Here is a 15,137-nt window from a genome sequence, read left to right as displayed (position 1 = left end):
AAGTTTATAGCAATACAATCCTACCTCAAGAAACAAGAGGGACTTCCCTGGTAGCGCAGTGGTTAAGAATCCACCTGCCAATGCAGGGGACACGGGTTCCAGCCCTGGTCCAGGAAGATCCGACATGCCGCGGAGCAACTAAGCCTGTGTGCCACAATTACTGAGCCTGAGCTCTAGAGCCTGCAAGCCACAACTACTGAGCCCATGTGCCACACTTACTGAAGCCCATGCACCTAGATCCTGTGCTCCACAACAAGAGAAGTCACTGCAATGAGAAGTCTGTGTACCACAATGAAGAGTAGCCCCCGTCTGCCACAACTAGAGAAAGCCCATGCACAGCAATGAAGACACAACACAGCCCTAAATAAATAAATAAATAATTTTTAAAAAAGAAACAAGAAAAATCTCAAATAAACAATCTAACCTTACACCTAAAGGAATTAGAGAAAGAAGAACAAACAAAACCCAAAGTTAGTAGAGGAAAGAAATCATAAAGATCAGAGCAGAAATAAATGAAATAGAAACAAAGAAAACAATAACAAAGACTCAATAAAACTAAAAGCTGGTTCTTTGAGAAGATAAGCAAAATTGATAAACGTTTAGCCAGACTCATCAAAAAAAAGAGGGAGAGGGCTTCCCTGGTGGCGCAGTGGTTGAGAGTCTGCCTGTCGATGCAGGGGACGCGGGTTTGTGCCCCGGTCCGGGAAGATCCCACATGCCGCGGAGTGGCTGGGCCCGTGAGCCATGGCCGCTGAGCCTGCGCATCCAGAGCGTGTGCTCCACAGTGGGAAAGGCCACAGCAGTGAGAGGCCTGCGTACCGCAAAAAAAAAAAAAAAAAGGAAGGAGAGGACTCAAATCAATAAAATCAGAAATAAAAAAGGAGAAGTTATGATGGACACTACAGAAATACAAAGCATCATAAGAGACTACTACAAGCAACTCTATGCCAATAAAATGGACAACCTGGAAGAAATGGACAAATTCTTAGACAGGTGTAACCTTCCAAGACTGAACCAGGAAGAAATAGAAAATATGAACAACAAAAAAAAGAAAATATGAACAGACCAATCACAAGTAATGAAATTGAAACTGTGATTAACAATCTTCCAACAAACAAAAGTTCAGGACCAGATGGCTTCACAGGTGAATTTTATCAAACATTTAGAAAAGAGCTAACACCAATCCTCCTCAAACTCTTCCAGAAAATTGCAGAGGAAGGAACACTCCCAAACTCATTCTACAAGGCCAACATCACCCTGATACCAAAACCAGACAAAGATATTACAAAAAAAGAAAATTATAGACAAATATCACTGATGAATATAGATGCAAAAATCCTCAACAAAATACTAGCAAACAGAATCCAACAACACATTAAAAGGATCATACACCATGATCAAGTGGGATTTACCCCAGGGATGCAACGATTCTTCAGTATACGCAAATCAATCAATGTAATATACCATAGTAACAAACTGAAGAATAAAAACCATATGATCATCTCAATAGATGCAGAAAAAGCTTTTGACAAAATTCAACACCCATTTATGACAAGAACTCTCCAGAAAGTGGGCACAGAGGAAATCTACCTCAACATAATAAAGGCCATATATGACAAACCCACAGCAAACATCATTCTGAATGGTGAAAAACTGAAAGCATTTCCTCTAAGATCAGGAACAAGACAAGGATGTCCACTCTCGCCACTATTATTCAACATAGTTTTGGAAGTCCTAGACACGGCAATCAGAGAAGAAAAAGAAATAACAAGAATACAAACTGGAAAAGAAGTAAAACTGTCACTCTTTGTATGTGACATGATATTATACATAGATTAAAAAAATTAAAAAAAATAGTCTTTTGGAGCATCCATAAGACTTTGGTATGAAGAGTTGTCCTATTGGGGTTCAAAAATTGATACTTGTGGGCTTCCCTGGTGGCGCAGTGGTTGAGAGTCCGCCTGCCGGTGCAGGGGACGTGGGTTCGTGCCCCGGTCCGGGAGGACCCCACGTGCCGCGGAGCGGCTGGGCCTGTGGGCCGTGGCCGCTGGGCCTGCGCGTCCAGCGGGAGAGGCCGCGGCAGTGAGAGGCCCGCGTACCACCAAAAAAAAAAAAAAAAAAAGATATTTGCATTTGTATAGATTAAAAAAACAAAAATCTGTAAAAGTTTTTAATGACGACCCTTGTCTGATTTTTTTCTAAAGAGGGATATTTATTTGAGGAATAATTGTGAAAATTTCTTTTTCATTAGAAATTAATATTGTTCCCAGAACTGTCTCTATATTATCTCATTCTTACTGTCAAAATAATAGTCATTAGATTAAGATGTATCCAGGAATTTGGGGCTATCAGAAAGAAGTCACTATCCTCTGAAGCCATGTTTGCCATAAAAATGAAAGCTGGTCTGTTCTACTGTAGTAACCACTTGAATTGCTAAAATGCAACCTCATTTAAGATCCATGTAGAGTAAATTTAAAAAAACAAAAAAGTGTTTTGCTTTGGAAATTATCAGGAAAAGTCAGTGTTCTCCTTTTTTCCATCTGGGCACTAAGGTTTCTCAGAGTTGAGTCTTCAACTCTGATCAAGCACCGTTTTGATGCTGCACTATGTAGAGTCCAGCCATGTTTATGGAATCAATTCTGTTACATACTGTTTCAATATTTCGCAAAGATTTACTTTCTTTTTTCTCTCCTATTTTAGTGAGACTCTATACAATTTCATTTCCCATATCAAAGAAAGCATTAACAGGGTAAGTATGCCACATTTCAAGGCATTAGAACATCTTGCATTTTAAGAAGTTTAATAATTATATTGTATTGACTTCTGTTCGTGTAGAATAGCAATATTTTAACTACCCTTTTTTATCATTAAATGACAGTTCACCAAGTTAGTAAAATAAGGCAACAGTCTGTGAATTATTTCCTAATTTTGGGTTTCTTAAGTTACAGACATCTGTGGAAAATTTTGAGGAACATCTCAATTCCAGAAGCCAATCTATTTTGGATTCTTTGGAAACTGTGGCCAAGACATGTGAGTGTCGAGTTTGAGGTTATCAGTAGGGGGCACTGGTGAGCAGTGAATGTGAACTTTCTGACCCTAGCCAGATTTCTGCCAGTGGTGAGGTTCCATACAGTGTTTCAGATGAGAGAATGGGTACATATGATTAGCCCTGAAGAGATGTGGAGCTGAACTAGGTAGTGGGCTTCACCTCTATATGGGAATGCCCTGGTCCCTCTATGCCTTTTCTGGAGCACCAATCCTTCACCCAGTAACCCTGCTGCCTCAGGACAGATAGTTCTACCAGGTTTCTCATCTCACTGCTTGAAGTGAATCAAGGGCATCCCTGGTTCTCAAATGAATTGCTGGCTCTGCTGTCTATAAAGGCTCCCTTGCTCCCTTAGGACTTAGAAATAAAGACAGTGCTCCTTTAGGAGTTAGAAATACTCTAGTCACCTACTGTTCTTCTTGCTTCCTTCATTTCAATGAGAGCTGTTTTGTAGTGAATCACAGCATCTTTCTCAATTTCAGTTACAGTCTGTGGTTTGTAAAGTCCTCTGCTCTGCCAATTAGTGATTTACATTTAGGTGAAACCATGGTTCAGGCCCTTATTTGACCATTATACACGTCTCCTTAGGTGAACACTTCCCTGGAACCAACAGCTTCTCAGCTAAACAGCAAGATGATGACTGCATGTGCACTTGTTTGCATTTGTCTGTGTGTTTATTTTTTATTTTAAACAAATTGAAGTCAACTTATTCAAATGCCATGGGATGGATTGCTCATGATTTACAAAAAGTAATGCCTTTGTGTAACTTAGAAATTAATCCCCATCTGTCTACAAAGAAGCACTGTACTGTCTGCTGGCTTCCAACCTGAATATCCCACACACAGGGCAACTGTGCATCTGCTTGGAAACCAGTTCTGGAAATAACTCATTTTAAGTGTGCAAGGAAAGCACTCTCTTTACTTGTTATGTTTAAAACTGGGTGAAGTACAAAAAGGAGAATTGCAGCAAATGTGTGGCATTTAAGGCCCAGAATAGGGAATGGAAGCGCTCAAGGCCCCAACACAGAATGAAGGCAGAGAGAGGAGTAGAACTGAGTCTGGCTTATAGTAGGCATGGGGATCCTGATCCTTCACCCCTGACGGTTTCTTAACTTTCAGAGCTTAAGACTCAAGAGAGCCACATTGATAAGGCAAACAGTAACAAACACTGTGGCACTACATTAATTAAAAGCCAGGTTGTTCTTAAAAATAGGCACAAGGAGCCTGTCCAGAATCATTCCCTTTCTTGGTAGGTAGTGATCAGGAGCAGGAAGTTAGTCATTGAGAGAGGAACCAGGCAAATCCCCTGTCATATAGCTAGGCCCAGTCCAGCTAGCCTAGAGCACTGAACTTGCCAGTCAGTGCATTCTGCAGGCTTTCAGTATGCACTCACTGTGCTTGTAAGGGAAGAGGGAAGATACTATGTGAAAGCACTGTCTTGGGTTATTATGTAATTCATATCTTCACAGAATGAGGTCATGAAATCTTTCCCCAGTCACATTCTGCCTGTACAACAAGAAGGATCACTCAAGGCCATCTAATCTAACTCCTCTTCTTCTTCAGCTGAGGACACCAAGGACCAGAGTAATAGAATAAATTACCAAGGGCATCCACATCTCACTTTGTCTTGGGTTTAGGTGGGGTAATTAGTAGAAAGCAGTACTTTCACCTAATACATATAAGTTCTATTGAAAAATATGGTCATTAGGAGAATAAAAAGGAGGGGCCACTATCAAAATCAGAGAATGACTCTTTTGGAAAATAGATAACTCCATACGTCAAAATTAATTCCATATGAATCAATATATTGTGTGGTGATTAAATCATTAAAAGAACTGTAAGAAGCATGAGTAACATTTTTATAATTTTAGAGTGAGAAATGCCTTTCTGAGCAAGGCACATATAATTGTTGAGCAGAATGAGGTCCATCTATATGAACCATATTGGAATGGAAATATTTATTAATTGTTAAATGAAAACAGCAAGGTACTGCTTATGTGCACATAGTTTGCTCCAGGACACATCTTGTGGAGGAGTGAGATCAGTCAGTGAAAATTGGGAAGGGTATCCTGAGAAAAAAGGGGACTGAGCAAACTCCTCTTGTACATGGAGGCTTCCAGACCCTTTCTCAGGCGACTTTCATTAGCACAGCAGGGAGAGCAAAACTAGAGTTAAAGGAGAATCACTGGCCATTAGTGGAAAAGCATCAGAATATGACCTCATCTCAATGGAGCCCTTGTCAACTCACTAAAATAGAAATAAACAAAAAATCATCTTCGAGGACAGAGACAAGGTGGCAGCGAGTAGGAGGACCTTGAGCTCACCTCCTCTCACGAGCACACCAGAATCACAACTAACTGCTGAACAACCATCGATAAAAAAAGACTGGAATCTACCAAAAAAAGATATTCTACATCCAAAGACATAAAGAAGAAACCACGAGACGGTAGGAGTGGCGCACTCACAATATAATCAAATCCCATACCACCCGGGTGGGCGACCCACAAACTGGAGAGTAATTATATCACAGAAGTTCTCTCACAGGAGTGAGAGCTCCGAGCCCCGTGCCAGGCTCCCCAGCCTAGGGGTCTGGCATGGGGAGGAAGAGCCCCCAGAGCATTTGGCTTTGAAGGGCAGCAGGGCTTGATTGCAGGCGCCACAGGACTGGGGAAAACAGAGACTCCACGCTTGGAGGGTGTGCACAAGATCCTGCACGCACCGGGGTGCCAAGGCAAAAGCAGTGACTTCACAGAAGTCGGGGCCAGACCTACCTGCTGGTCTTGGAGGGTCTCCTGGGGAGGCAGGGGGCAGGGGTGGCTATGGCTCTCTCTGGGGTCATAAAAGCTGGTGGTGGACATAGCAGGGACGTGAACTCTGTCTGGAGGCAGACATTTTGCGGCCATGGCACCGAGACCTGGCCCCACCCAACAGCCTGTAAGCTCCAGTGCTGGGACGCTGGGACGCCTCAAGCCAAACAAAATCATCTTTTTTTCTAAAAAATATTAATTAATTAATTAATTTTGGCTGCACCGGGTCTTAGTTGTGGCAGGCTGGATCTTTAGTTGTGGCACGCAGGCTCTTAGTTGCGGCATGCATGCAGGAACTAGTTCCCTGACCAGGGATCGAACCTGGGCCCCCTGCATTGGGAGTGCGGAGTCCTACCCACTGGACCACCAGGGAAGTCCCTAAACAAAATCATCTTCACAAGAAAACAGAGCTATTGGCAGTGCACTCAGCGGTCCCTCAGATCTGTCTCTTACTTCAACAGTGTTTGGATGGAACAGATGCAGGGATGCCCCTTGCTCCAAACTCTGACCAACCCCCATCCTTTTTTCCAGTCACAACCTTCGCAATCAGCCACTCAGCTATCCTCGGCCACCGGGACCAGGCAACACCATTTTTTGAGCTTAACTCCTTATTACCCATCAACCATGAGCTCCCGGATTCGTCACAATTATTCCACCAAGGTAGAGGCTACCGTCAACTGCCTGGTCAACATGCATCTGCAGGCCTCTTACACCTACCTCTCTCTGGTAGTGATGATGTAGCTCTGGAGGGCATGGGCCACTTTTTCTGTGAATTGGCTGAGGAGAATCGTGAGGGCGCCGAGTGTCTCTTGAAAAGGCAAAACCAGCACAGCGGCCGAAGCTATCTCAAGATGAGTGGGGTAAAACCCAGGACACTATGGAAGCCGCCATGCTCAAGGAGAAGAACCTGAACCAGGTCCTTGTGGACCTGCACGCCCTGGGTTCTGCCCGCACAGGCCCCCACCTCTGTGACTTCCGGGAGAGCTGCTTCCTGGAGGAGCAGGTGAAGCTCATCAAGAAGATGGCGACCACCTGACTAATCTCCCCAGGCTGGCTGGTCCCCAGGCTGGGCTGGGCCAGTATCTCTTCGAAAGGCTCACCCTCAAGCATGACTAAGAGCCTCCAGAGCCCAGCGGCCTCTGAGGAGCCCCTCTGGTGTCAGGGCTTCTGCCTGAAGCCCCTCTCTGCAGCCACTAGGCAGCTTTTTAACCACCCTGGACCCCTCTCCCAAGCCTTGGACCAAATGGAAACAACAAAGCTTTTTGCAGAAAAAAAAAAAAAAAGAAAGAAAGAAAGGGAGGGAGGGAGGGAGAAAGAAACTAGAGATATTGTCCAGAATATGGAAGTGGATTTTAAACGGCATTTTTACTAAAAAGCTAAAAATTTGTTTATAGACAAAGCAGAAATGAAATGAGTCTCCTTCTAGAGAAGACACACACACACGCACGCTTGCACGTGCACACACACACAGGATCTATAACCTAAACGTGGATATGCACATGTATTGATACAAAATTCCAGAAACTGCTCTTAACGTTAAATCCAGGAAGCGGGACCAAGATCTTCATGGGAGAGATTCGATCGTTTTTCATTGTATGCCTGTTTATACTGTTATAGTTTTGTTTTGTTTTTGGCTGCACCATGCAGCATGCAGGATCTTAGATTCCCCACCAGGAATCGAATCTGTGCCCCCTGCATTGAGAGCACAGAGTCTTAACCACTGCGCCACCAGGGAAGCCCCTGTTATAGTTTTTAAAAGAAAAAAATTCAACAGACTTTGGAAGTAATACCTCAATACAAAAGCTCTTTAAAGGAGAAGACCCTGAACATATGTTTCCCAAGGACCAAGAAAGAATATGTGGGACCACAGACTGATGCTTACTGAGTACTGAATCTAGAATTGAACACTTTGCTTGCCTTCCTCATTTTCTGTTCCTAAGAAACATTGATATTTAGGAACTCAACTAGGGTAGGACAATTACATTTGCTTTCTACTACAAATATCAACATGGATGTCTGGAAAAATATTTCACTAATTGAGTTTAGGGGCAGGAATCCAGTACTTGAAATAGAAGTAAACACCCTTTTTCTAATTGCTTGACACATGGAATTTAACTTGTGTTGAGTAATAGAAAATTTGCTTTCTAAAAAAATTCTTACACTTTTTATTGTGGTAAAATACACAACATAAAATTTACCACTTTTGGGCTTCCCTGGTGGCGCAGTGGTTGCGAGTCCGCCTGCCGATGCAGGGGACACGGGTTCGTGCCCTGGTCCGGGAAGATCCCACATGCCGCGAAGCGGCTGAGCCCGTGAGCCATGGTCACTGAGCCTGTGCGTCCAAAGCCTGTGCTCCGCAACGGGAGAGGCCGCAACGGGAGAGGCCACAACATTGAGAGGCCTGCGTACCGCAAAAAAAAAAAAAAAAAATTTACCACTTTTTACTTTTTTTCCCCCAAGACCACACTGGCTTGTCTATTCCTAGTCATCACAGGCTCTTTCTTGCCTCAGAATTTTTGCACTTGCTGTTTCCTCTAGCTGAATAACCTCTCCCTAATCTTTGCAGGGCTAGCTGCTCCTTATCTTTCTGGTTTCACCTTACATGACTCTTATCTCTGATGACCTTATCTAAAGTAGGTGCCCCTACCCTCTTATTTTTATTATATTTCCTATTAGAGCACTTATCACAATTTTCATTTATTAATGTGCATGTTTGTTTACTTGTTATTTTTTTCTTCTTCAAGACTGCAAAGTTCATGTAAGTAGTTTTGTTCAAGATTGTTTCCATGCACCTAGCACAGTGTCTGATAATAAACCTTCAGATAAAACTGTAAATCTCCAATTAATATGTTCAAACACATTGGGGAGTCTTTCTGTTTCACTTTTTCATTAGAGGTGTCCTGCCTGGAGCTCAGCCTCCAGCTCCAGATTGGGCAGGCTATGCTTTACGTCCTCTTCTTAGGACTTCACCATCATTCTGAGGATCCTTTTTTTTTTTTCTCCCATTCCTGAGGGATGGAAGCAGGAGTACTGTAAACCAAGGGAACAGCATGTTCAAAAGCCAATGGTGAAGCGCTTCCCTGGTGGTGCGGTGGTTGAGAGTCCGCCTGCCGATGCAGGGGACACGGGTTCTTTCCCTGGTCCGGGAAGATCCCACATGCCACGGAGCGGCTGGGCCCGTGGGCCATGGCCGCTGAGCCTGCGCGTCCAGAGCCTGTGCTCCGCAACGGGAAAGGCCACAGCAGTGAGAGGCCCGTGTACCGCAAAAAAAAAAAAAAAAAAAAAAAAAAAAAAAAAAGCCAATGGTGGAAGAGAGATTGCCTAGGCAGAACTCGAGATGCAGAGGATAGTGAGTCAAAGGGAAGTGAGCCTGGGTCTTGTTAGCCAATTTACTGAAAGATTTGGACTTCATCCAGTGGCCTGTGGGGTACCATTGAAAGTTCCAGTGACCATTTTAGAGGAGGCATGATCATATCTACATTCTAGAAAGATCACTCTGATGACAGGGCCAAGAAGGCTGGCCAAAGAGGACGTTGGTGCCATCATCTGGGCAGCAGGTTTCAGAGTCCCCAGCAGGTGCTAAGGTTGAGTCTGCTTTGGCCAGGATGTTCTCAGGGAGGGAGGGAAGAAGAGACAGTGGAGGAACCACCCTGTTCTTGCTTTCTCTCCTCACCAGGGCTGATCTGCATGGTTAGAGTTCTGGGTGTTGGCAGAGCAGGCTCTGGTAGCCCGTGCCGGGTTCCAGCTTCTCCCCCTCCACGACTGTGGCCTGGGCAGGGTGGGGCATACCATAGTCTTCATGTGGTGAATTGTCATTGTTTTGTATTTAGTGCAAGAGACCACGAAGGCCCAGAGTGATCTGGTGTTGGAAACAGTGCAGTACAAATGCAACATGGAACAGGCCATCCTTGAGCTGCAAAAGAGATTTGAAGGTGTAAGTGTAGACCCTGACCCCTTTCCTCAAGTGTGTTTATGGCTTTGTTACTAAGACCTAGAGAGACACCTTTAAAATTGCAAATTTCAGCCAAGAACAGAGGCCACCACAGGCCCCTTGGTAACAGGCCAGGGTAGAGGCCAGCTTCCTTTCCCAAGGTTCTCTGGCATGATGTGGACCCTAGGGACCCTGCTCCAGAGTGTAGCCATGTATCCCCTGTATAGTACCCAGCAAGGGACAAGGTTTTGATCTGCTGGCCCATCCTTTGTTTTGTTCACATGTTATATTGTGCATTCTGAGTTGCACTGTCCGTAACTCCCTTCTTTCTCATTGCCTTTCTTTAGAGACAAGCAGAGTTTATAGAAATGAAGTCCAACCTGAAGCACTTTGAAGTTTTAGTTGCTCAGCAGAGTAAGGACTTCCAGCAGCTGTATGAGCGGCTAGGCCAGCTGAATATGCCCAGTGTCCTAGCAGAGCTAAATCAATTGATCTCTGTTTCTCGGATACCCAGACATGTGAAGGACAGTGCTTCTCAGACTTCACCACCTCTGGCCCAGAGCCTCAGTTTCACCAGGCAGGAGAAATATGCCTCTGAGGAACCAGTTATGTGGCAGGCCCAGGCCCTCCCTGCTGCATGCAATCTTAGTGTGGGCTCCTTGAGGCCTGGGGAGTCTGGCGTCTGGGGTGAGGGAGCAAAGAGTAGTGCTCTCCAAGAAGAGGCTGTGCCACTGGCAGTTGGAACTGGCAAAAGAAACAGGCAAATCAAGGACAAGGCAGTGCAGACTAACTGCCAGAATTGTGCTATTACTAAAACAGGCTCTGAGAATGATGGCTCTGGCATCCTAGGCCACAAGATGCCTGAAGACAGGGACCTGGTTTCCCAAGGAGCTTCGTGGCTTATATCCCTGGATTTAAACAACTTTGCAACCAGCACTAAGAACACCTGCCAAAAATGTCAAGCCAAAGGCATGTTTTCGTGTAACCCTTGTGAACAAAGGTTGGTGGCTGAACAGAAAGGCAGAACTGTAGAAAGAGGGGGGAAAGGCAAGAAGCAGCATCCCAGGAAAGCCCCCAGAAGCAGGCTCCTAGCCAGGAAGCAAGAACAAACCCCAAGCAAAACCTGTGCTTCCAATTCTAAATATCCTCACCCTCCAGTTTCCATCCCACAAAGGCCCCCCCAGGGGTGGCAGGAACCCCTTGCTCAGCCCCTGCATCTTCAGGGCCCCAGGAGCCCCACAAAACCAGTCTGCTCTGCTCTGAGACGAAGAGTCATGCCCAGTAAGACAGCAAGGGCAGTGCAAGGGAATCTCTTGCAGTACAGTGGGCATGCTTCCCAAGACAACAGCCTGCTTTCTCACAGTTCCCAGGGGGACCAACAGATGAGCTGGTTCAGTGACCTCAGCATCAGAAAAGAGCCCCCTCAGTGCAAGGAGCCAATGAAGAATATGCTCTATGACCTGGGTTTTGATAGCAGTGATGATGGCTTCTGACCAGCCCATAGTGAATTCAGCTGATGGTTTATTGGTCTCAGCTGGAAAGACAAATCACAGAACTTTGGGCTGGCTAACAGCAGAAAGTTCCCAAAGGCCTGCCTGGATCCCTCAGGGTCAGAGGCTATGCTTTGGAGGGAGTGGTGCAGGGCTGGGGAGCAGATCCAGCATTCTGGGTACCAGGCGCTGCCCATGACAAAGCATAGGAATAAATACACCCTTATTTAGGGGAATGAAATGTGTGCAGAGGTGGTGGTGAGAGCTGGGGCAGCAGCCTAGGTATGGGGCATAAGGAGGAGGGTGTTGTGTTTGGTAGAAGGAGGGCTGCCTTCCACATGGAATATCCAGTAGCAGAAGGGCTCTCACAAAACTGTTGGTGTGGCAGGATGTCTCCCAAACACAACATTTTTGGTCTTCAAACATTTCCTTCACATGACCAATATCTTTCTGGGCCTCAGGATTTTTAAAAATTATTATTTGTATCCAGTTTTGCTGTGAGAGCATCTGCATTTTTTGGTCAGTGGAAATATTATAGGGCACACACAAAGTCAGACTTCCTGTGAACAGAGAAATACAAAGCCACCAAGAAAAGAGAGGTGACATGCACCAAATGCCGGGAACCACACTCTTCACAGGCACACGGTTCCATTTTTCTTTCTAGCCGTTTTCCCCTGTCCTGTTTTCAACCACTCTTTTAAAGCTAATGAGAGTGGCTGTGGGCCCTGTATCATTTCTGGAGAGCAGTGCGCTTATATGAGACTTTGGCTTTCCAATTATATCTTGTTGAAGTTTTTGAATTTTTGCAATATATATGTACTTCTTTTGTAATACAAAAAAATCAAAAAATAAAGATAAAACTTTTAAGGTGTGTACCATCTTTTTATTCCTTACGCTTCTCCTAAGATGATTTTGAATAAACCACACCCTACTCAAACTGATTTTTCTTTTCTTTTTTTTTAAATTTTATTTATTTATTTTTGGCTGTGTTGGGTCTTCGTTGCGGTGCACGGGCTTCTTATTGCGGTGGCTTCTCTAGGCACTTGGGCTTCAGTAGTTGTGGCTCGTGGGCTCTAGAGCGCAGGCTCAGTAGTTGTGGTGCACGGGCTGAGTTGCTCCACGGCATGTGGGATCTTCCTGGACCAGGGCTCGAACCCATGTCCCCTGTATTGGCAGGCGGATTCTTAACCACTGCGCCACCAGGGAAGCCCTGATTTTTCTTTTTTTTATGAAAGTAAAAATCCTCATGGATGGACAGCTTCCAGAATTTGCCTATTATCAAGCCAGTACAGGGTTGAAAATGGGGCTTTTTTTTTTTTTGGCCGTGCCACACAGCTTGCAGGGGATCTTAGTTCCCTGGCCAGGGATTGAAACTGGGCCACGGCAGTGAAAGTGCTGAGTCCTACACACTGGAACGCCAGGGAATTCCTGAAAATGGGGCTTCTGTGTGGGCCATTATAGAAAGTAATGGTTCCTGATTTCTCATTTTTATATTCTTTATTTTCAGGGTTATGTATCCCACAAAAATCTGGGAGAGTTTAATTTGCCTGTGACACCTTCAGCAGGGCTACCAGGAACCAGCCTAAGGTGCTTTCACTCTCATTTCCAGACCAAGGGCGTCCTGCAGTCTACAGCCACAGGCTATGGCAGCAGCCCTCTCTCTTCAAGGCCTAGGAAATACAGACTTGGGCTCTGCCTTAGGGTGCCCTGGCCTCTACTCTCCCTGTGGGTCTCACTGGATATCTGTTCACCCTGCCCTCTGCCAGCCCCCACTGCCTTCCCTGCTGGTTTTCTCTGCCTGTGCAAGGACGGCACTGGAGGAAGCAGCCCAGCCCGTCCCAAACTGACTACAGGTGACTGTGGAGCAGTTAGCATGAGGCTTGTAGATCAGAGGGATCTGTATTTGGAAATGTTTTATTACTCTAAGTTGAAAGGTTTAGTCATTTTACTTCACAGTTGAGACCCTGTTGAGAGAACTCCACCAGTATTTATGACTGTGGCCTTCTCATTGAAGGGTCTTGTCCAACTTTGAAATGCCAAAGCAGGACCCTCTGTTCTTTGATTCTGCTGTGAGTTATGAAATCCTGTATTTCTTCAAAAGTATTTCATTTTGGGGCTTCCCTGGTGGTGCAGTGGTTGACAGTCCGCCTGCCGATGCAGGGTACACGGGTTCGTGCCCCGGTCTGGGAAGATCCCACATGCCGTGGAGCGGCTGGGCCCGTGAGCCATGGCCGCTGAGCCTGCGCTTCCGGAGCCTGTGCTCCGCAACAGGAGAGGCCACAGCAGTGAGAGGCCCGCGTACCGCAAAAAAGAAAAAAAAAAAAAAAAAAAAAGTAATTTTGTTTAAAGTCAAAGATCAGAGTGACTCAGTGTTACATGAGCTGGGTGTTTTTGTAGAATGAGCAGTAAATTTATCGCCTAACAAGGCTGGGTTAATTAAAATTATGCTGCCTGTCTCTGGCAATCATCAGGAAGGATATTCTGTTTCTTATTTTATTCCTAAGGCTTTTTTTTTTTTTTTTTAAACTATTGTGTTCCTGCCAAATTTGGTGAGCATGACACAGCCCAGGCACATCCCTGGAGCACGCAACATTTTTGGCTCTTCAGATGCTGATAGAGATGTATGTAGCCACACAGGGGTGGATGTGGTGGGAGGTCTACCGGCCTAGGGCCCACCTAGGGGCTCCTCCCTCTATACAACTCCAGTTACAGTCTGAGGATGGAAGTGAAGCCACTTGCAGCACCTAATTGTCTTAACATTCAAGTATCAATTTAAATGTCACCTACAGAGAGGCCTTTTCCTGACCTCTCCTCTTCTGAAGGGGCTCACCCTAACTCACTGCCCATTCCCTTACCCTGTTTTAATTTCTCTCATACAGTTCCATCTGAAATAATATATCAGTATTTTTGTGTTTGCCCACATTGCACAGTAGAATATAAACTCCAGAAGCAAGAGCAGCATCTGCCTCGTCCCTACTGTATCCTCAGCATCCAGGAGAGTGTCTGGCACTAGTAGACACTTAATAAATACTTACTGAGAGCAGGGATTTCTTGCTTATCTTTCAAACAGCTCCTAGCAGCCTGTCCCGAAAGTTGGGTCTCCCTGGTATCCCTTTGCAACTTCCCTTCTTTGTCTCAGACGTTTCAAAGGGGTCCTGATGACGCATTCCTCTCTCCCAGGCCAGCTCCCATCCAAAGTGCCCAGAAAACAACAGACTTTTAGCCCTCAAAAAAGATAGTGGTTTCCTACAAGAGCTGAACGTAGTTCTGCAATTGTTTTTCATGCCAGGCCTTAGGCCAAAACTCTTCATCAAATCAGGCATTTTCCAGCTGGTCTAGCATGGAAAGTCCTCCCCACTAGGGCTGGAATCCACTGTCAAACATTTCCTGAGTAAAACTTTGTTCCCTCTATAAATATTTAGCTGGAACCTAAAATATTAATGTTCTCCCACATACTCCAGGGAGAAAGCAAATTACCAGAGTCTCAGATTGTCTCTAGATGACAGCCTTTCCAATAACTACCCATAATCAGGTGCAGTGGCCTCCCTGGTTTGCTTGCCTAGTTCACTGGCCTTCACTGCCATGTTAAACGTCTTGTGCCTCAGTTAGAGGGAGGAGGGAGATTGGCCTCTTCTGCAAATCCTTTTCATCAATTTCTTTGATCATTAATAGCTCACAACTCCTCCAGTGGCAGGATGGTGTTGCTGCCCTATCAGCACATTCCTGGGTGCAAAGGTGAGGGGCAAAGTTCCCCCAGGTTATCTATCTCCCTCCTCCTTGTCTCCTGACCCCCTTGGAGTCTTCCCTGGGACTGGAAGTGCAGGGTCCAGGAGAATGCCAAGGAGCCAGGGCAGGTGGGCCAGG

At 45.4% G+C, this 15,137-nt stretch overlaps 1 protein-coding gene, 1 non-coding gene and 1 pseudogene across 2 annotated transcripts in view; 2 read left to right on the top strand and 1 right to left on the bottom strand.

Annotated features, from left to right (window-relative positions):
• CCDC36 (coiled-coil domain containing 36) overlaps window positions 1–11,811 on the top strand; it is a 31,164-nt gene extending 19,353 nt beyond the window's left edge. The window contains exons 5-8 of the mRNA XM_032647745.1: window positions 2,701–2,749; window positions 2,943–3,030; window positions 9,683–9,786; window positions 10,131–11,811. Of these exons, the coding sequence (XP_032503636.1) occupies window positions 2,701–2,749; window positions 2,943–3,030; window positions 9,683–9,786; window positions 10,131–11,276 (1,387 nt within the window). The 3' untranslated portion in view covers window positions 11,277–11,811. The remainder of the gene's footprint in view (window positions 1–2,700; window positions 2,750–2,942; window positions 3,031–9,682; window positions 9,787–10,130) is intronic.
• On the bottom strand, window positions 6,153–6,225 carry TRNAG-CCC. Its single transcript has one exon. It is a non-coding gene; the product is annotated as a tRNA-Gly (tRNA).
• Window positions 6,477–7,135, top strand: LOC116761674 (annotated as a pseudogene).
• Window positions 11,812–15,137: the final 3,326 nt, after the last annotated feature.

Source organism: Phocoena sinus, chromosome 11 (assembly GCF_008692025.1).
Source record: "Phocoena sinus isolate mPhoSin1 chromosome 11, mPhoSin1.pri, whole genome shotgun sequence".
Taxonomy (NCBI): Eukaryota; Metazoa; Chordata; class Mammalia; order Artiodactyla; family Phocoenidae; genus Phocoena; species Phocoena sinus.
Note: the sequence above shows the minus strand (reverse complement) of the source record. Positions and strands in the feature narration are given on the sequence as shown.